At 40.1% G+C, this 21,748-nt stretch overlaps 1 protein-coding gene across 8 annotated transcripts in view; it reads right to left on the reverse strand.

Moving 5' to 3' along the window:
• The window catches only part of PARD3B (par-3 family cell polarity regulator beta), a 1,151,792-nt gene that overhangs the window by 461,059 nt on the left and 668,985 nt on the right, over positions 1-21,748 (reverse strand). For all 8 annotated transcript variants that reach the window (XM_051849249.2, XM_070070340.1, XM_051849247.2 and 5 more), the window contains 3 exons: positions 19,667-19,837; positions 15,321-15,453; positions 3,080-3,179 (listed from right to left, as the gene is read on the reverse strand). In XM_051849249.2, coding sequence (XP_051705209.2) covers positions 3,080-3,179; positions 15,321-15,453; positions 19,667-19,837 — 404 coding nt within the window. The remainder of the gene's footprint in view (positions 1-3,079; positions 3,180-15,320; positions 15,454-19,666; positions 19,838-21,748) is intronic.

Raw genomic sequence — 21,748 nt, forward strand, 5'->3', positions numbered from 1 at the left:
AGAAAATAAAATTTCCTTAAACTATTTTTATTTGGTCACATATATTCTAAAGTTTTCTCTGATAATAAGTAACACATTAAAGCAAATAAATTTAGCAATTTCATGATTTCACTTTGGTTCAACGCTCAGGTGTTAAGTTTGTTTTTCACTGTTCATGTGAAGGAAGTTTTCCATTTTAGGAGATTGCGTCTGCCCCTAAAGCACCCCTATTTCTTTTTACAGGGCTTAATAAATTTTTTTTGGAAGATAGGACAGCCTCCATTACTCAACCCCATGGCTCCCTTGCAATCCTTCACCAAGCTTCATACATCCAAACACAAATTCTGTAGGCAACTCAGCAGCCTACAGGATGGTGCAGGTCATTGGCTGGTGCACAGAATAGGAGAGTTTCAAGGCTTAAGATTGGACCTTTTCATCTCAAAAATGCCCCTGGTCTTTCCTGTCCACCCTTACTGTTTCTCCCTTCACTCAGGCACCATGCTCTTGCTAGCTGCAAGTCTAATGGATCTCCTTGTCTTTGGCTTCCCCAATCCACTAAACCCTTCACAACTGAAATTGCTCAGGCTGTAGTTCTTAGGCTTGAAATCCTTCAATACTTCTCTGGTTTCTGGAAAGGAATGGTGCTCACAGAACATGGCAGTCCTTCCCCTTAATTCTTCCCCCAGATCCCATATGCTTCAGACACATTGAGCACACTCTGCTTACCCTGCTATCATTTGGTCTTCCCAGCCTAAACAGCTCTTCCCACCTCTTCTCTGCCTATGAGGCTCTTTCCTCTCTACAAGAAACTGCTCAAACACTACTGCTCCCATGAAGCTTCCCTCGACACCTGTAAGCAGAAGTCCTATCTCTGGGCTCCCACGGGGAGTCCTATCTGATATTTAGCAGGCTGCATCCTAATTCCGTGGGTGTCTGTCTCCTCAGAAGGATACTGCATTTCTTGTCAATAGGGATACTTTCTAATTCATTCCAGTACCTGAATACCTCCCACAGTGTCTGGCTCAGAGCTCCAGAAATACTTTTGAATGGATGGATGAGTGAATGAATGACATAATGACCCAATACAATAGAGCCAAAAAGAATAGACTGAGAACATATCATCTTTTTAATGGCAAGAAAACTATTTCTGATGTCTGAGAGAATTCCAGGAAAGTGCTGAGGACAGAAGCCCGAACACAGAGGATTAGGGAGGAGGTGGGGGGGAAGGACATGGAAGTTGTTGGTTTATACCCTGGAATGAAGATTTGCAGCACAGAGGGCCAATATAAACTTTTACATTTTCTTTTCAAGATCACAGAGGAATATGCTTTATTGCACAGGGGGGCAACCTAGGGATACATTGAAGAAGCCAAAGGCAGTTGTTAAATCCCAATAATTCTACCTGTGCAACATATCTGAACCATCCCCCTTACCCAACAGCTTCTCCTCTGAGGGTTTCTGCCTCTTTTTCCCAGGGCAGGCCTTCACTAGCCCTCACTTCACAAACCCCAGAGTGTACCCAAGGGGCTCTGGCTTCTGATGGAGATTAACCCTCCTCCATTTACCCAATCCATGCTATTGACAATGAAACATTGGCTTTGTGATGCTTATTGTCTGTGAAAGCCCTACCACTAGATTTTACTATTCACCAAATAAACCCAGTAAATCTCCTCCTTGTGGTCTGGACTGGATCATCTGGCCACTCAGTTCCTATGCAAGCTGTGCAAATCAATTTCCTTTCCACCTCTACGCTGTTTCTCTGCCCTTCACTCTGAAATCCCCTTCTTCCTGGGACTTATCTCTCGCCAAGCCACTTTTCATGATTTCGGATTCAGCTCAAATGCCACCCTTACCACATTTCTCTAGGTGGAAGCATTCTCTTTGCTTCAGATGCACAGGATTTTATCCAGAACTACTGGTAAGTATCACTTAGTGCCTTATGACCTAGACACCACTTTTTATCCTGTAGACTACTGGATTCTTTAGAGTAGGATTTGCATCTGAATTATCTTCCCACCATCCCAGTGGTTTTACACAAATATACAGCATAACAGTAAAGTAGATCATAAGAAATTATTCAAGAACAAGCTCTTTTATGCCATCAACTGTCATTTTTGATTCATGATTGAAGCAGGCAAGGAAAATGAATGAACACAATTAAATTTGTTCACATTTCCCCGAAAGAAACCCGCACAGATTCTGATCTAGAACATTATTGTGATTGTGAATCGTGTTCATGAAGCTGTGTTTGAGTAAGATTCCTGGCTTCAAAGATACAAGAATCAGAGATAGCTAAATATAGGTAAATATAGGCTTCCATTTAATAGAGTCAGCTATCCTCTTATTCTCTTGCTTTATTTTTAGCAGACTGTATTAAAAAGCCTAATATGAATGACACTAACATTGCTGAAAGATAAATGAAGAAATTTCACAGGATTATCATGGGACATAGAGTGGAATGAAACATACCGTTTTTAACAGCCGTAATAAATATAGAAAATAGCAAAGAGACAATTTAATGATTTTTAGAACTCATCAGAAGAATACAATCTGTGAATGCCACTAGTCAAATAGTATGTATGCTTAGTAAATCTCTCTTTCTCTCATGCTTGTATGAATCTAAAACTTATCGATTTTTTAGTTTCTGTTACAGAACGGATATAATATGGAGCACCCTTTTCAATATTTTAGATTACATATGGTGTTGTTTTATTTTTAGACTTCATTACATTTCTTTGAACATTTATTTTCAAAATACCTTTAGGGTTTGCCAATTACAAATTTAAACTCACCTAAGCTTTATGTTTTGTTTTCTTTCACATCTGTCCATATAACTTTTCGTTGAGCTCCACTACTCTAGCTTTCAAACTTTTCAAAATAACCCAAACATTTTCTTAAATATTTAAATTAGACAAATCTTAACAAATTCCAGGAAACAAAATCTGAGCAATCTATTAGCTATGAGAAAGTTTCACTGGAAAGGAATTATAGATACTATGAGATTTCCACTCTAGAAAGAAATAGAGTTAAGATAACATTGCTAGGTTTTCCCAGAAAAACCATAACGAGGAGCATTTACGATCTATCATTTTATCGATACCTGTGGCTGTAATCTTCAAGGCCCAATTCCAGAGCGGGATGTGGCGGTGGAGAAGGTGGTACTTCACTCTCAGTCCATCCATCATGGGGCAGCAAAAGGTCTATAAACAAAGCACAACTGAAAGTGCAGTAAACTGGAGGCAGAACCATTCGGTGCTGGGTTTTGTTTCAGCCCAGCTCTCAGACACAATTCTAATCAAGAAATAAACCAGCCTTGAAGTAAATAAGCCCTCACAATGGAACTGAAGGATTCATAGGTGAGCAAATGCCCCTGGATGAGGAAATGAAGTGCATTCGTGTGATTTTACACCGGTGACCTGCTGTCAACCCCGGCAAGCAAAGCTTGTGCATTTTGACATTTTTCACCAAAGAAAAACTGGCACACACCTATTACCTGTGATGTATGGAAGATTAACAAAGCCGCCTCTTTTATGTCATAGTGTTTTGTAAACCAGACTCTAAGTTGAATATTCTGGGTTATAGGATGATTTAAGCATCCATCTTAGTTGCAAAAGATACTTTTAAAAGCATGTTTAAATTTTATTTTTAATTAGTTTTTAACAGATTTAACGTGATTTGTGGAAACAGTTCTAGGAACATAAGAATATTCCCTTCCTCCCTCCCTCCCGTCCTCCTTCCTTCTCTCTATCTTTCTGTATTTTTTTCAGTTTTTGAGATAACATTTTAAATTTACATCACAGTAAAAAGGCTTACTACTTCACTAAGTAAAAAGTTAAATGAGTGAAAAGCAAAAAGAGCCTAGTTTAGTGGGAATACAAATAATGTCTATAAATAATAATTGATTGGAAAAATGACAATTTCATCCATATACAGTAAATTTTAAAGTAATCACAAATCATTAACGCTATAATAGTGAACCATTCTTAACCACTGGTTTGACAAAGTTATAAAACAAAGTTTTACAATACTATATTTGCAGCAATATTGACACACATCGGGGCCGGCCCTGTGGCTCAGTAAGTTAATTCTTCACCTGCCGTGTGGGCATCCCATTTGGGCGCCAGTTTGAGTCCCAGCTGCTCCTCTTCTGATCCAACTCACTGCTATGGCCTGGGAAAGAAGTAGAAGACGGCCCAGATGCTTGGGCCCCTGCACCCACATGGGAGACCTGGAAGAAGCTCCTGGCTCCTGGCTTCAGACTGGCACAACTCCAGCCATTGCGGCCATTTGGGGAGTGAAGCAGCAGATGGAAGACCTTTCTTTCTGTCTCTCTGTCTCTATCTCTCAAATAATTAAAATCTTTTAAAAATATTGATACACATAGACATTTCTTTTTTATTTTTTAAATTTTAGCTCCCACATATATGGAAGAACATGTGGTATTTGTCTTTCTGGGTTCGGCTTGTTTCATTCAACACGATGTTCTTTAGTTGCAACCATTTTGCTGCAAATAGTAGCACTGTATTCTTTTTTATTATAAATAATATCCCATTGTGTAGAAATGCCTCATAATATTTATTCATTCATCTGATGATGGATACCTTGGTTGATTCCAAATTTTGGCTACTGTGAGTAGTACTGCTATGGTGGTACAGGTATCTCTTTGATACAATGTGTTCAAGTCTTTTGGGTATATAATCCAGTGGTGGGATTGCTGGGTCAAATAGCAAGTCTATTTCTAGTTTTTGAAGAAATCTCCACATAGTTTTGCACAGTGGCTGTACTAATTTATAGACCGACAAATAGTGTGTAAGTGTTCCCTTTGTCCACATCCTCGCCAGCATTTGTTACTCTCTGTGTTTTGGATTTTAGCCATTCTGACAGGAGTGAGGTGATATCTCATTGGGAATTTGATTTGTATGTCCCTGATGGGTAGTGATGTTCAGCATTTTTTCATATATTTGTTGGCCATTTGTATTTTTTTTTGACAGCAGAGTTAGACAGTGAGAGAGAGAGAGAGAGACAGAGAGAAAGGTCTTCCTTTTGCCGTTGGTTCACCCCCCCAAATGGCCACTACAGCTGGCGCACTGCGGCCGGTGCGCTGCGCCGATCCGAAGCCAGGTGCTTCCTCCTAGTCTCCCATGCAGGTGCAGGGCCCAAGGACTTGGGCCATCCTCCACTGTACTCCCAGGCCACAGCAGAGAGCTGGCCTGGAAGAGGGGCAACCGGGATAGAACCCGGCACCCTGACCAGGACTAGAACCCGGGGTGCTGGCGCCACAGGTGGAGGAGTAGCCTAGTTAGCCACGGCGCCAGCGGTTTGTTGTTGTTGTTGTTGTTTTTTTTTTTTTTTTTTTTTTTTTTTTTTTTTTTTTGTGAACTGTGTATTGAAGTATTTTGCCCATTTTTCAGCTGGATTGTTTTTTTTTTTTTTCTGTTGTTGAATTTTTTAAGGTGCCAATATAATTGAGATATTAATCCTTTGTCGGATAGGTGGTTTGCAAATATTTTCGCCATTCTGTTGGATGTCTCTTCACTCTATTGATCATTTTCGTTTGCTGTGCAAGCCTCTGAGTTTGTTATAGTCTAATTTGTTTTGTTTTGCTTTTGTTGTCTGTTCTTTGTCATTCTTGTCATGGGGACACCTAGGGTTAAGTTCTTATAAGAAAGACAGGTCTGAATCCTGGTTTTCCAGCTACTAAAAATATATACTTTTCCAGTTTATTTTGATACTGGAAAAATACATACATTCTGAATATTACTATAACCAAATACCTCATGTGTACCACACCTTGTGCTAAGTTTTATTTACATTATTTAACACTCATAATTAAGAATATTATCTAATGCATATAAAGCATTATGGAATATCCTGGTTAAGAATGTGGTGCTTTGGGGGCCAGCACTGTAGCCTGGTGTGCAAAGCCACCACCTATGATACTGGGATCCCATATGGGTACCAGGTCAAGTCCCAGCTTCTCTGTACTGGCTCCTTGCTCATGACATGGGAAAAACAGTGGAATATAGCCCTAACACTTAGACCCCTAACACCTACATGGGAGAACCGGATAAAGCAACTGGCTCCTAGGTTCAGCCCGTCTCAGCCCTGGCCATTGTGGCCACTTGTGGAACAAACCAGTGGGTGGATCATCTCTCTCTCTGTGTCTCCCTCTCTCTCTAACTCTCTCAAATAAATAAATCAAAATATTTTTTAAAAAAGAATTTGGTGTTTTGAGCACAATTTCCTTGTTTCTAATCCTGGTTCCTTCTGCTACATGAACATGGGAAAATTATTCAATTTCTCCAAGCATTGGTTTATAAATCTATGAAGTGATGATAAGGACACCCCATTTTAAGAGTATATGGATGAAATACAATGGTACATATTCAAATGGTGTTTCATAAATGCAAAGTGCTGAGTAAATGTAACGAATTATTATTTCATAATGAACTCTACTCTCTATCCATGAAAGAGATATTGGATAAAATGTCAACCCTGATTGTTCTTTATTGGTGGAATAAGAGAAACATAAACCTGCTGTTAAGAGAACTTTCTTTGTTCACACGGCCAGAGTGATGGCTGACCAGGACACTGGATACTTCAATATTATTCTGGGCATTTCTGTGAGGGTGTTTTTGAGTGGGATTAATTGACCAGATAAAGCAGATGGCCATCTCTAATGGGGTAGGGGAAGGATTCTACAAACTAGTAGAAAGCCTGAACAGAACAAAAAGGCTGACCTTCTGGTAAGGAAGGGAGAGCCCTTGTGGCCTGAGTGCCTTTGTATTAAGACTTTGGGTTCTCCTGCCTTCCTGCTCCAAATGCAATGACACTTCTTGCCAGGTCTCAAGCCTGCCGGCATCCAGACTAAAACCACACAGTCACCTTCCCTGGTTCTCAGGCTCATGGATTAGAACTACAACGTTTAAATTTTTTATTTTACTTATTTGTTTTCATTTTACTTGAAAAAGAGAGAAACAGAGAGATAGACACAGAGAGAGTTTCCATCTGCTGGTTCAGAGCCAAAACGACCACAACAGCCAAGACTGGGCCAGGCTGAAACCAGGAACTTTATCAGAATCTCCCACATGGGTGGTACTAGAAGTACTAGAGCCATTATCTGCTGCCTCCCAGAGTATGCATTAGCAGGAAGTGGGATCAGAAGCAGAGGAGAAGGGGCTTGAACCAGGCACCCTGATAAGTGATACAGGGCACCCCAAGTGGCAACTGCTGTGCCAAATGTCCCTTCTGGGACTGAGACTAGAGCTACACTGCTGGCTCTCCTGAGTCTCCAACTTGCTGGCTCACCCTGCAGACCCTGGGACTTGCCTGCTTTCATAATCTTAAGCCAAATCTTTACAATAGACCTCTTTCTTATTGCATTTCTCTGGAGAGCTCTGAGGAGTACACCAGGCAAAGATTTTCTCCCAGTTTTGCCCCCAGGGACTCGTCTGAAATGAAAGCAATAGTACCAGCACCAACGCGTCCCTGGGAGAGACACTTCGCAGTAGGTGATCTGATAAGGAGGTAATCGGGATAAAGGAGCACGAGGTACAAAGTTGGCCATTTGGCCTTCCGGGACCCACCACTCCTAGGGATAGAGGATTTGGTAGTGGTGGCAGCAATCAGGCTGCCAAAGACATGATTTGCTGAGAGAGATCACAGAATAAATAAGGAATAAGGGACATACAGGGACAATGTCCTTTCTGCTGGCTTAACTCTTCTTTCCTTAGCTTCTCAGTATATATTCTACACTGGAGGTACACATGGATGTGATCATGCAACTTGCTTGCCCAAAAACAATGTTTCATTGCTTACAGAATCAATGTCTGTGCCCTTTGTGACCAACTTCATCTCCTAACCCCCCAAGGCTATGTTGCTGACCTCTGACCACATCCTTGGGCTTGCCTGATTCAGTGTTTTTGCTAATAAAGTTGCTAAACCCATCCCAACCCACCCCAATTATCACATTCTCCATGAATGCTTCACTGTTGCTCTAGAATCCGTCAGTACTTCAACAAACTGGCAAAGGACACCAGTGGTCACTAACTTGCTCTCTTCCTTTCTACCATTTCTCAACCCTCTTTTCCCCTAGACTATCTCTGGCCAATGTCAAGTGAGTTGCTGTGGAAAGTGTCACTCCCAGTGTCGGAGGTGTGACAAGGGCTGGTGTCGTGGCATAGCAGATTAAGCCACTGCCTGCAACATTGGCATCCCATGTGGGCATCCATTGAGTCCCAGCTGCTCCACTTCCAATCTGGCTGCCTGCTAATGTGCCTGGGAAAGCAGCAGAGCATGGCACAAGACCTTGGGCCCCTGCACCCATGTGGGAGACCAAGAAGAAGCTCTCAGTTCCTGGCTTCATACTGGCCCAGCACAGGCTTTTGTGGCAATCTGGGGAGTGAACCAGCAGACGGGAGATCTCTTTCTCTCTCTCTCTTTCTCTCTCTCCCTTTTTCTTTCTGTAACTTAGCCTTTCTAGCAAATAGATAGATATTTTTAAAAAGGAAGAGTGCGCCATCTCCTTTATCTCTCCCCCTTTTCCCAACTACTACCCAGAAAGCAGGTGAAGAGGGGCTAGAAGATAACTACTACATAAAGCACAGCCCCATCCTGCTGCTGCCATGCCTCACTGGGCTGACATTTCGCGTCTAACTATCACTTAATACCATGCACAATAATTCCTTGAAACACTAATCATAGGCTGCTTTTGCAATGAACTGTCCATCTATTTGTTGATCTACTGAGGTATGATCTACAGGCATCCCTCAGTATCCACAAGGACTTGTTTCCAGCACTCCTGTAGAATATCAAAGTCCGAGGATGCACAAGTCCTCATATAAAATGGCATAGTATTTGCATATAGCCAACACAATCTTTTGAACACTTTAAATCATCTCTAGATTATTTATAATATTTAATATAATCAAAATGCTATGTAATCAGTAGTTATATGACTAGGGAATTATGAGAAGAAGAAATGTCCATACATGTTCAGAACAGACCAAGTTTTTGTTCCAAATATTTTCAACCCATTGTTGGTTGAATCCATAAATGCAGAAGCTGCAGGTATGAAAGACTGGGTGTGTTTATCCCTGCACATTTTTCTTACTAGACTGGAACACACCTTTCTTATCATCCTCTTTTTTTATTTCCCTGCATCTCCTTCTCTGGCTACTTCAAGTGTTATTACGATCACTGACTCTTCTAGTTGGATATCTGTAGCTATTACAAAATACCTGAGGTTGGGTGGTTTATAAAGGAAAGAGGCTTCCTTAATTCAGTGTTGTTGCTCATGGAGTCATGGATTTGATCTCTCACGAGGGCCCAATGGCTGCTTTACTGCATGTAGAGCAGAATGAGAAATGACTTCATGTAGAAGGAGAGGTCACAAATTAAGACAAGAATCCAGAGAGGGAGTTGGTGGCCGGGGTTGCCCTTCTTATCATAACTCACTTGGTAGCGATTATTCTGAGAGAGTGACATGAATCCCTCCCAATGATGGCATCAACAATGATCTAATCACCTTCCCCTGGGCTCCACCTCTGAAAGCCTTCACAAGACCACACTGAGGACCAAGATTCTACCATTTGAATCCTCAAGACACACTCTTAAATTATACGCTAACCACAGCATTAACTATAGTTTCTGTTGTATTCACAGGGAAGATGTGTTTTCTTTCAAGTGGTGATAAATGCAGAGGTAAATACCTTGTTTAAGGACTTTATATCCTTGGCATATTTTTTGAAAAATGTTATTTATTTTAATCTACTGGAAAAGTAGAGACAGAGGAAGAAGGAGAGGGAAAGGGGCGGAGAGAGAGGAAGAGAAAGATATCTTTCATCTAGCAGTACACTCTGCAAACGCCTGCCACAATCAGGGTTGGAGCCAGGCTGAATCCAGGAGCCCAGAACTCCATCTGTGTTTCTCAAGTAGGGGCAAGGGAGCAAGTACTTGAGCAATCATCTGCTGCATCCCAGGATGCATCATTGGGATGCTACATCAGAAGAAGAGCCAAAACTCAAACCAGCACTCTGATAAAGGACGAGGGAGTCCCAAGCTACAGCTTAATCTGCTGTGCCACAATGCCCATCCCCTTGGTACATTGCTAAGCAACATATTCAGATGCTGAAAGGAATAATTTCTTTATCTTGACCCAAAAAACATTTGTTAAGCTCTTTATCAGCATGAAAGCTTAGAATTCTTATCTGACTTGGATTTCATTGAGTGTACAAATTACATTCTTCTTGAAGGCCATTCTATACGTGCACACGGGTACACACTCATGTATATGTCTGTAAATGCTGAGAGTGTATCCCCTAGTCACTAACTCATGGAGGGTTTTTTTTTTTTTTATCTTTATTCATTTATAGATTTGAAATAGAGGCTCAGGGGGAAAGGTAGGTTTTCTATCTGTTGGTTTATTTCCCAAACGGTTGCAACAGCCAGGGCTGGGACAAGTTGAAACATCAACCTGGTCTGAAACATCAGTGAGGTCTCCCACATGGATGGCAAGGGCCCCAGGACTTGGGCTACCTTCTGCTACCTTTCCAGGGGAATTAGTCAAGAGCTGGATGCAAAGCAGAGTAGCCAGGATTCCGATAGGCACTCGGACATAGGATGCTAGTATTGCAAGCAGTGGCTCCATCCAATGTACCACACACTGGCTCCCTCTTTTAATAACTACATTTTGTTTGTTTTGTAGGACGCATCCTATCAAGTCCAGGGCAGGAAAGAATAAAGGAGATTGTGACATTAGAAAGGGGATCAGCAAGCTAAACCACCCCTCCGTCAGGCTTTGTAAACAAGAACATAGCGACGTCCATTTGTATGTGTATTTGTGGCTGCTTTTGTGCCTCAAATGCAGAACTGACCTGTGACAGACACCCAATTTTTCATAAACTGTGGAATGTTTACTAACTGGTCCTTTAAGAACAATGTTTGCTGACCCCTGATTTAACTAATCTTGTTTGTTTGTTTGTTTTATTGTACAACATTTCAAATAGCAAAGAAAACTATATAAAGAAGACTTTAATGAGCACACAGATTTAGCCATTTTTAACAATTTACCATATTTGCTTCATGTGTAAATATACATTATTTTGAAGGCTAAGGGTGGATATATTAGTATCCCATAATGTGGGTTTCATCACAAAGATCATAAATGAGGAACTAAGAATATATCCTTACATAATGAGTATACTTCAGTGAAGACAACATTTATGAGTATCTATAAACCAAATAATATGGCATCCACACATTTTTTACTATACAGGTATATTATTTTTCACACATGAGAGAAAAGCTTTTTGTCTTTCTGTTTCTAGCTTATTTCACTTAGCACGATGATGTCCAAACCCACTCGTTTTGTGGCAAATGTCAGGATTTTATTCTCTTTATGGCTGAGTAATGTCCCACTGTGTGTATGTACCACACTTTCCTTATCCATTCTTCCACTGAGACATCTACAGTAATTCTGTATCTCTGCTGTTGTGAAGAGTATTGAAATAAAAATGGGATGCAGATATTCTCTGGGGCAATTGCTGTATTGCATTCCTATTTGCATTCCTGATGGTATATTCTGTACAATGGAGGCATCCAAGTAACATTAGTTAACTTGGGAAGTTTAAATTAGTTAAATCATTCAATCTCTGGTCACTCCTGCAGAGCTGTTGCTCTATGTACCATAGAGGAGTGGAGGTACACTGGTTCCCAGGGGAATACACTTTAGGAATAACTACTGCCACATTCTTCTTCAAAGGACTTAAGGGAATATGGATCCAGTGGAACAGGAGACAGAACCAAAATGTTTTATTGGAGATGGAGATGAAAGCTAATTCAGTGAGTGGTCTTGGGTTCCGTGAGGGGGTGCACGTGGGCTGAAAGGGGAAGGGGAGCAGAAGAACAAAAAGGAGGGGGTGGGAGGGGAGGTACTCCAAGCCAGAGGCAAATTGCAGTAGGGGTAATCCTGAGGCCAGGCTGAGATCTCCCAGCTGGATTCCCCAGTGAACTACAGGGTTTATGGATCCTTAAGGGGCCACACCTCCATTCTTCTCACCATCTTGGAGCACCACACTTATTCCACCATGGGCACTGCTAGCAATTCTCAAACACAAGTGTGAGTTTTCTGGTGTTACAATTTATACAAATGTTAGTTCTAAAACTGACTTTTCTGTATACCATCTTGACAGGAATAAAAAATAAAATAAAATAAAATAACCTGGGAACTGGGGTGGTATATACTATTATTACAAAAATAGATGGAACGCAGAGTATCAACGTCGGGTTTTTAAATATACACAGGAAAGGGAAAAGGGAATGAAAATGTTAATGTTTTGGCTGTAACAGTTCCTTCCCTCACTAGACATAGCACTTTGTCACATTGATCTGTTTTTCTAAAGAAGGACCTTCAAAAAATTGGCAGTGGTGAGTCAACACTCAGGTTTCACGAGACTCAGTGGTCTGTTACCACCTTACGGAGAGCTGAAACTCAGCAACTTCTGATAGTTCTCAAAACGTATAATGTCAGTATTACAAAGACGTGATGATCGTGAAATGCTTCAGTAGCATCATGTTCATTCTGGCAGAATATTTTTTCTAAGATAACAGGCTTATATTTTTAAGAAGTAAGAGAATTTTATCTACTGACCTCTCACAATTAAAATGCAATAACTCTATGCATTGACAGGCTTAATTCTTAACCTATTACTGCATCGCAGATCCTCAAAGAAGTAAGAACAACAAAGTTTCCTCTATTGTAAAGAGCATTTCGTGGAGACAGTTCTTGACAGAATTGGATTTCTTACATTGACTTTGTGTGGGGAGGAGGTAACCGTCTTGTCCGCATGGTTTTCTCACGGCTGTAAACACTGTCCTGTCTGGACCTATGTCTCAGGTGGAGAACAGACAAAACCTCCCAGTGGTGGTCTGTGCTCACCTGGGCCCAAGAGGTCTCACTGTTCCGTAGAGAGACAAAGTCTGAATAGTGAAAGCCTGATTGCATTCCATAAACAAATGCTTTAAGGGGATTTCATTATGCAATTATGAGGGTATAACTTTTTTTTAACTACTTCTATAGTTCCATTATTTTAGTCTGTGCTACCCTTCCTAGAGATGCTACCCCATGTTACTGGGACTCTTCTAAAAGTATGTTGTATGAATATTAACTCAGTATCAATGTTTTATAGGCATTAAAATGCCATAAGACGGGAGGTAACACACCCAATGTTCAATGGGATGCCTCTGCTGTAATTAGAAATAAAAACTTAAACTTAGATAGCCATTGGGCCACAGCGTGTATGAGAATTAATATAATTTGCCAATCAAATTATAAGATGCTAGATATTGTAATACAGATGTCAGTGTTCATGATCAGAATATATGCATAATGGGAAGAAAGGCTACTCTTTCCTGTGGGAAATCTACATCCCTTCCCCAGATTCTCTGGCATTTGTGACTTAAATCTCAGAAGCAAGATCAGGTTTGATCAAGAAAACCTTTAATTTCTTTAAGATGGAAAAAGAAATACTGAGCATTTCTTTATGAGTATACAAAGTAAAGGCAGCTTCTAATAAATATTCTTACTATCAGAAAAGGACCTCAGTGGTAGTTCCGGGTGGGGGTGGGGTGGGGTGGAGCAGGCTTTTGGTGCAGTGTTTAAGACATCCCTTTGGATGCCCACACCCCGTAGCAAAGTGCCTGGATGCTTGTTCCAGCTTTGGTTATGATGCCAGCTATCTGCTAATGTGCGTGCTGGGAGGCAGTAAGTGATGATTCAGGTGCTTGGGTCCCTCCCTTCCACAAGAGATACGCAGACTGAATTCAGGGCTCCTAGCTTCAGCACGGCCCATCCCTGACTCTAGCAGCCATTTGGGGAGTGAGTCAGCACATGGAAATGTCTCTGTGTCTGTCTGCCTGCTCTCACTTTCTCTCTGCCTTTCAAGTGAATTTTTAAAAAGTAAAAAATATATCGTTTGAAGAGGCTAGTGTGAGGCAGGGCCCGCACTGTGGCTTAGAGGAGGAACTTAGACATGAACTGAATCCAGGCTCTGTGGGGGTCAAGTATGCAGTCTTGGGTGAATGACTCCTTTCTCTTACCTTTTTATTTTTTTTTTTCATCTGTGAAATAAGAATAGTAGTATTACCCAAAGTAGGCATGTATCTAACAGAAAATAAATACTTAATAAATGGGAACAGCTGTCGCTACTACTGTAAGATCGAGAAATTCACAGGAAAAAACAATGCTCCATCTTTCTGAGCACATGATTCAATCAGAGCAGCCTCCGATGGACAAGTCCATTCTGACAGAGTAATCACAAGCTTTGACACTTGTTCCCGTGCAGCTAAACTCTAGTAACACCTTAAGTACCCAGACCACAAGGGACTGACAACACGCTATGCACACCTTCATTCAGTAGAACACTAGCCAACCCCTGAAGGTGGTGCTACCGATGACATTGAACATGGCTGTCATGCAATTAGTTCAAAAAGCAATTTCCTAAACATTACATTAAGAATATTTCATTTTATGTACACATATTTGCATGAAAAAAGACTTGGAACAAATAGATAAAAATGTTATTGATTAAGATCTTCGATAGGAATGATATTTATTACATATATTTAATTGTATATTATACTTTTTATTGCTTTTCTGTAAACTTTCCGCAGTGAATATGTATTGCTTTTGCAATATAAAAAGTGAAAGCTATTAAAAAAGAGAGATACAGGGAGATAAAATAATTTTCTGGTGACCTGAAGTATAAGTTTTGAAAAATAAAGAAGAAAACCCAGGTTTTTACATTCAGAACTGTCTAGAAATGTGACCTGTACTAAATAATAATGGAAAGACAGTATGGCAAAATAACAGTAAGAGCATTCCAACTGTCACATAACTGTCTTAGGTCGTGGCACTTGCCAATTTACCACAATTATCTTAGAGTCAAGCATAACTTTGTGAATTGCATTATGACCAGTTTATGGTTTGATGCAAGACCATACATTTTTTGGTGTTTGGTACCATACAATATTAAAAGGTCTTAAAAAGAAGTAACAGTTTGCCATCCTTATTTCTCCATCATGGTTTGTTTTATACATAACCCTCCATGTTTGGGGCAGCAAGCATAGAAGCTGTCACTTCAACTGCAGGCATTGCCAGGAAGCTGATTGGCAAGTTCTGAGTCAGCTCTCCCACCCACTTCTCAGTGTTCATGACTGTGCGTTACAAAGTCTGCACTTCCGCTAATTAACTTGCCTTTGTCGCCCTCCCCTTTGTTCAAAAAAAAGGCACTTTTAAGTCTTCTCATTCCATTTGCAGTGGATGAAAATGGATAGACTCTTACCTTTTTGTTTGTCTTGTGGACTGTAAGTGCCAAATGGCTGCAGTGGACTATTGTCGTTTCGCCTAGAGGTGGTCACAGCATTTTGACAATTCTCAAAGCATGGCTTGGACAATGCCCCACACTCCGCAGGCTCCTAAGGGGATGAAAATAAAAAATCACAATCACTTTCTCTAGTGTGGTCCAACTTCGACAATTGAAGCAAAAAGAATGAGCACTTTATGAAGTGTCTTTTAAGAGTTTATTTTATGTTAGTCCTCAACTGTGGAAAATCAAAATGACCCTATCCGTTAAACTATCTTTGAATACGAAACAAGAAACACTGGCAATGCAGTGCTGAGGATTAGAAGTGCTGATAGCCACCACAAAAGGGGATTAACTTTTTGATTCTTTCCCCTACTTACAACTGGCTTCTTTCAAATTCTCTTCCATCTGGGAATACAGCTTGTGGCAGTGTCAACATAAGAAGATAGTTCATGCCAAGGGTATTTCCCTGCCAACCAGCAAGTTCCTCTCTCTCTCTGTGACTATGTGCATATGCTCTAGGGCAAGTCAGAAACCACAGAGTTCATCCCTCAAAGGCCATAAGTGTGTCCCACTGCAGACACTAGGTTCTTTGGCCAGGAGCTAAAACAAACTGCATGACAATGCCAGATAGCAGTTCTTCTCAATTTTCTTTTTTCCCATGTTTACCTTTTCTACTTTGATTTTGACTGTCTGTACACAAATTCAGTTTCCTTGAAACTGCTGCACGCACAACACCCCTGCAATCCAGTTTCCACAGGTGCTGAAATGGTAAGAGGAGGAGACTGGTGCACAGCACTGCACATATTAATGCTTTTTCCAAAAAGATTGAGGCACAGAGAAATGGATTTCACTCTTGCTCATACTATTTCTCTCCCTAACAGATTTCAAGGAAGTAAATAGTTGGAAAGCCATTTCATGGCTGTTCCCTTGACCATTTGTTGGAGGAACATGCCAAAAACAATAACAGATCTAATTCTCAAAGCTCTTTCCCTCTGAATAAAGCATTTGGTTAACACAATGCATTTTGTTTGCATTTTTTTCTTTGTTACAAAAATTCAGTGCCTATATAGTTAAACCAAATACTTACAATACTCATTTTATTCATTCTTAATAATTAAGATGTTTTCAATTGCTGGAGGTCCTTTCATTTTTATTAGAGCTCGTAACATGTTCCCCACACCCGTGATACTCTGCTTCTATCTTGCAAGTCCAACAGAGCCTGGCAGAGCAGGCAAGCTTCCCCGAAGCTGAAGCTGGAGCCCAGGCAGGCAGGAGAGGGAGGATTTGCCTCGCATAGCCTAGTGTTTTGATTTAACAATAACAACAAGAACAAAAACTTTTTTTTTCTGTTTTCTCAGCTCTTTGATAAATGACACAATCGATATCCCAACAACTGATCAGTAACCAGCCTAATTAAAGTATTCGGCCTGTAAAATAGAGCTGTCGTGGAGCCCTCCATTAGTGTCCCAGCCAATAAAATACATAATGGATTTTCAAACATATCCTGCTTCTACCAAGATGAGCTGGCAGCAGGGAGGAAAATGTTTTGGGGAAGGGAAAAGCAAAACCAGGTCATAACCCATTTTTTAATACCAAGTCTCTAGGCTCAAATAGAATTACAATTGAACCTCAAGCTCATCCTTTGAAAAACATGTTTCTGTTTAAAATGATTTTGATTTAATCAAGGGCTCATTAGGAATTCTTTACAAGGTCCTCATCAAAACTGTTTATGTACCTTGTACATCTGGGCAATGTGGGGAAAAAATACCTCAATAACTATATATTTTGACTTTTCTTAAGTAGCTTCTTTTATTTTTTTAAAATCTCTGTATAATAGTGAAGCAATCACTTTGGTATTCTCGCCAAATCTAACAATTGATTTGCTTGAATGTATGAGTGGTGCTCAGACCTTTTTTCTAGGCTGTGGATGCCTTTTTTTTTTATTGTACCAGAGGGCAATTGCTGTTCCACAGGAGAATACACCAAAAGCATGAGCAAAGAACATATGCCTTGACACACTACAACACAGATTTGGGAGATCAAATAGCTGCCATTTTTTTTCCAATTTAATAAAGATAAACTGTACATTAGGCTGCTGTCTTTATAAGAAATGATGCTCTTTAATCTTCATGGGTACCACAGAGATTCTCAATAGCTGAGAGTCAAGTGCCTGCTCACTCCCCATGGAAATCATGTAAATATTAGAGAAACTAAAAATGGATCTTGTTTCAATGTCCTCATAAAAATTGCTTTTTGCCCCAGTTCTTATTCCCAATCGATTCCCTGGTGAACTATATTAACGAGACACTTCTGAGGATGGGCAAGGAACTGAGTTTAGTACTTTGTTCTGATGGGATAACATCAGTCCACCCGAGTGTGGGAAGCAAATGAAAATGCTGGCAATAAAGGAGAAGGCAAATGCTTCTTAACACCTACCCACCAGCATTTGCATGCACTTTAGGGAAAGACAGGAAATTAGGAAAGAAGAGAGGTGGGGCACAACTAACTTATGGAGCCATCACCATTGATTAGTTTGCTTTTGTTATTCACACAGATATGGTAATCTCTATTAGCATATTCCAGATTTTCTGTTAGTTGAAGTGTCTTGTTTAAAGAAACCTTAAGGAAGCTCTAATATGTAGAAAGGCTAACTAGGCCCCTAAGAAGCTGTCCTTTCAACTCTTTCCACTAGATGGGTTCTACGAGGTCCCAGGGCACTAGAGTGGGAATAAAATTAGACCAGATGGAACCACTTCTCTCAGAGTAGGAAGCTGTAGGTAAGGGCATTATAACTCTGTACCTAAGTAAAGCTCATTAAATATTCATGGAAGACTCTGTCACTTAAGAAGATGCAAATGTTGAAAATGAGTTCCTTCATTACATATAGTCTCCAGTAATTGGCCAATTTACATTTATTAAATCTACAAGGTTATGTACATAAGAGTTTAAAAGGTATAGTTATTCTTTTCCAATAGCTAATAACAAAATAAAATAGTTTATAACTTTACTTCTCAGGTTAACTCTCTTAGATGAAGCAGGCCTCAAATGCAATTTTTTCATCCACCTAACAATATTTGTTATGGGTCTACTATGTGCTGGGAATCACAGTCCACTAAAGGATGAAGCAGACATAAATATCTGTTATCTACGAATACTGGGCACACAACTATGCAAAAGGGGAGGGGTGTCTTCAAAAATTTCATGGAAAATGCTTTTAGAAAAAACTGTGCATGGATTTCAGAAAATATTGGTACCAACATAAACTTACATTTTATTTCCACTTCCCACAAACTTTTTGAAATATTCTCATATGTAGCTACATGGTCAGGACATTATAAATCCAGGATTTAAACACAAGTAATTCAAAATTTCAGAGCCCAGGCTTATAACTACATTGAGCCCTGATACCACCTGCTGTTATATAATTTGATAATACTTCCACTTTTTAGTTTTTAAGTAGAACTTATTGTCTAAAAAATTAGTGACTTTAATAGTATTCTGTCTTTACTTTGCATATTACTATAATATGCAAGCATATTTGGCCTTAGAGAATATCCTGATATAATAATGTATGATTTGCTGGTACTGTTTTTAAATTTTAGGACTATTAACTTTTTCTTATCTTTTCTTAAATTAAAGCTGAACACATAAGAAAAAATGCTTTAGAAATATTTTACATTTACTATTTGTATGCAACTGAAGTATTTAGGAATATTAAGTAAAAAATATTTTGATTATACTTCATACATAGGTGAAAATATTCCTGACACTAAAAGAAATCATGATAAAAGATTTCAAAACATAAGACTTACATTTATTTAATAATATCAAGCAAGCAGCTTGAATAGATCACGTCTTAAATTAGTTCAGTCTCAGGTCAATATTAGCTATGAGCATATTACGTGGAATACTATGGAGAATTGGTTGTGTAACAATGATCTTCACATTAAACATTCCACATATCCAATTGGGGCCTCTCTAAGGTATGGGCATTGCTAGCACATCAAACAAAAAGCATGTAAAGATGTTTATGAATCAGTCCAGACCTTTAGGAATTCCTGGGGGCGGGGGAAGAAAAACTAGAAAATATGGACTTGTTACATTTGATGAATGACTTAGTTTATATGCACATTTTTACACCTTCTAGTTATATCTAAAATATACAACCACCTGTTCCCCACATAAATCAATCAGAGTCCTTCTGGGCATATTTTCCCAATTTCACAATCAATTTGCATCTAGCTTCCCTACTAGGAATGGGAGTTTGTGTATTCAGATGGCCACTTGGGCAATTTGCTGAGGGAAATCAAAATTTGCATCACCTCCACGGGTTTCTCCTGCCTCCTAAGAATCACCAACTGGATCATCCCTCGGATGTTTCCTTCCATGGACATGGATCGTCTAAGTGTTTCCATAGCTTCATGGTTGGACTTTCCCAAAAGAGACTCCCCATTAACTGCAATCAGCTGGTCATTCATTCGCAGCCGACCATCCTAAGGGAGAGGGGGAGAAAAAAAAAAGTATTAAACAAAGAACATGGTGATGACATGTGGCTGTTTCAAGAAAAAAAATTCACATTAAAAAAGGAAAAAAAAAAAAGGAAAAAAAATCAGCTATTAGAAATGATTTATTTTCCATGGCAGAAAACGGTTCTGGAGCTTATCAAATAGTCACAAATACTAACAATAATGAATTGCGGGAACGTATTTTTTAGAAACCTCAGAATTCTGAGCTGCAATAATTTAGATATTTGTATGATACCTCTTACCTAAGTCTTTGGCAAGCACACTAATCTAGCCTGATTCTGCCATTTGCTCTGGGAGGGACCATGTTGCTGACTCAAGGGAGGGGAGTTTCGAAACAAAAGGGGGTACACATATCTCTTGATCTGAAGGTTTGCATTTTTCAGGCGCAAAGGGACACCCTTAAATGTTGCGTGCTTGACAGTAGTAATGTGTCTTCTAGATATTGTTGGTAGCTCTACTGAGCAGTGCAAAAAAAGAGAAATCCCCATGCGATTTTCTCTAACACATTCACAAGGCTGCTAGCCTGCACAAGAACACTGATTGTGCAGTGAAGGACCAATTTGCCCTGGTATCTTCTAGCAGAAAAGCTTAACAAAGAGGATCATAGAGCTTTTTATCAGAAAGGCTATGAGTGCTAAGTACTTTCACTACCATCTCTTGGAAGGAACGCCACTTATCATAAAGTACAAAGAACCTCGAGATGTGGGTAGGCAACTCAGACTCTCAGCTAAACCATGGCAAGGCACGAATCATCCTGTCTGAAGTCCTTCATAAACTGGGGTCTGGCAGTGGCTAACAACTGGGAAGACAGCTCCAGTGACAGGGAACTTTAGGGGCCACAGTTCATCTCCTCCACAGCCTGGGAAGAAAGGTGTATAGGATGCTAGCAGTCAGACTGGGGACAAGACATACCTCTGTTTTACACTCAGGTAGAAAGTTCTTGATACGTGACAGAAACAATGAGGAATTTTGTGCTCCTGCTGCTAATCAATTTGACAGAAATAATGGTAGGTATGTTTAGCAGTTTACTCTTCCAGTCGTTTCTTCCATAAATTATCTCTAGTGATTCTCGTGGAACCCAAGGAGCTGAATAGACTCATAAATGTTTCATAGAAAGTGAAAATGAGATAGTGAAATTATGTAAATTGCCCTAGGTCACAAAAGTAAGCCAGACCAGCGCACATAAGCTCGTTTTTATGAATCTCACCTTTTTTCTCTTTTAACTACAACTCCCTTTGTTACTCAACTGGAGACTCCAGTGGTACAATACAATACTATAAAGGAAAATATGAAAGAGATTTTTGTGGTGACATGTATCTGGAATCCATGCTCAAATTAACGAAATGCAAAAGAAAACACTTCTCTAAAAATGGGAAAAACAGATACACAATAATTAGGAGAAACCAAGCACATAGCTTTGGTAGATAAAGCCTGTGGACAGATCGATGAACTTGGACTAAGGCAGTAGCAGGTGGTTAGAGGAAGTTCCTCTGCTGACTCTGGGGAAAGGGAGAGAAGGGAGACAGCAGTATTCTCAGACAGCAAATGTTCTCTAGGAAATGCACTGCTCACGCCACCTGCTGGAGGGGTGCTGGCCAGATGGGATTGTGGAGGCTACCCTACAAGTGCACGGCCACTTGGGGAGGGACTGGAGATGGCAATGCAATGGGATGGACAGAGAAGGATGTAAACTGTGAGATGGAAACCATGTTAAGTGGTCTGCCTCAGCAGAGCTTCTGTCCCCTCCCTTCCTCTTGTTTTCCCACTTCACTTAACCTTTACCCTAATTTGGAGCAAGTCTGGAAATGAGATTTACAGGAAAGGCCAAACAAGAAAGGAATCTCTTTGCTTCTGTTATCCAATTTTGAGTGAGGCACA

The sequence above is a fragment of the Oryctolagus cuniculus genome, chromosome 3 (assembly GCF_964237555.1).
Source record: "Oryctolagus cuniculus chromosome 3, mOryCun1.1, whole genome shotgun sequence".
In the NCBI taxonomy this organism is placed as follows: domain Eukaryota; kingdom Metazoa; phylum Chordata; class Mammalia; order Lagomorpha; family Leporidae; genus Oryctolagus; species Oryctolagus cuniculus.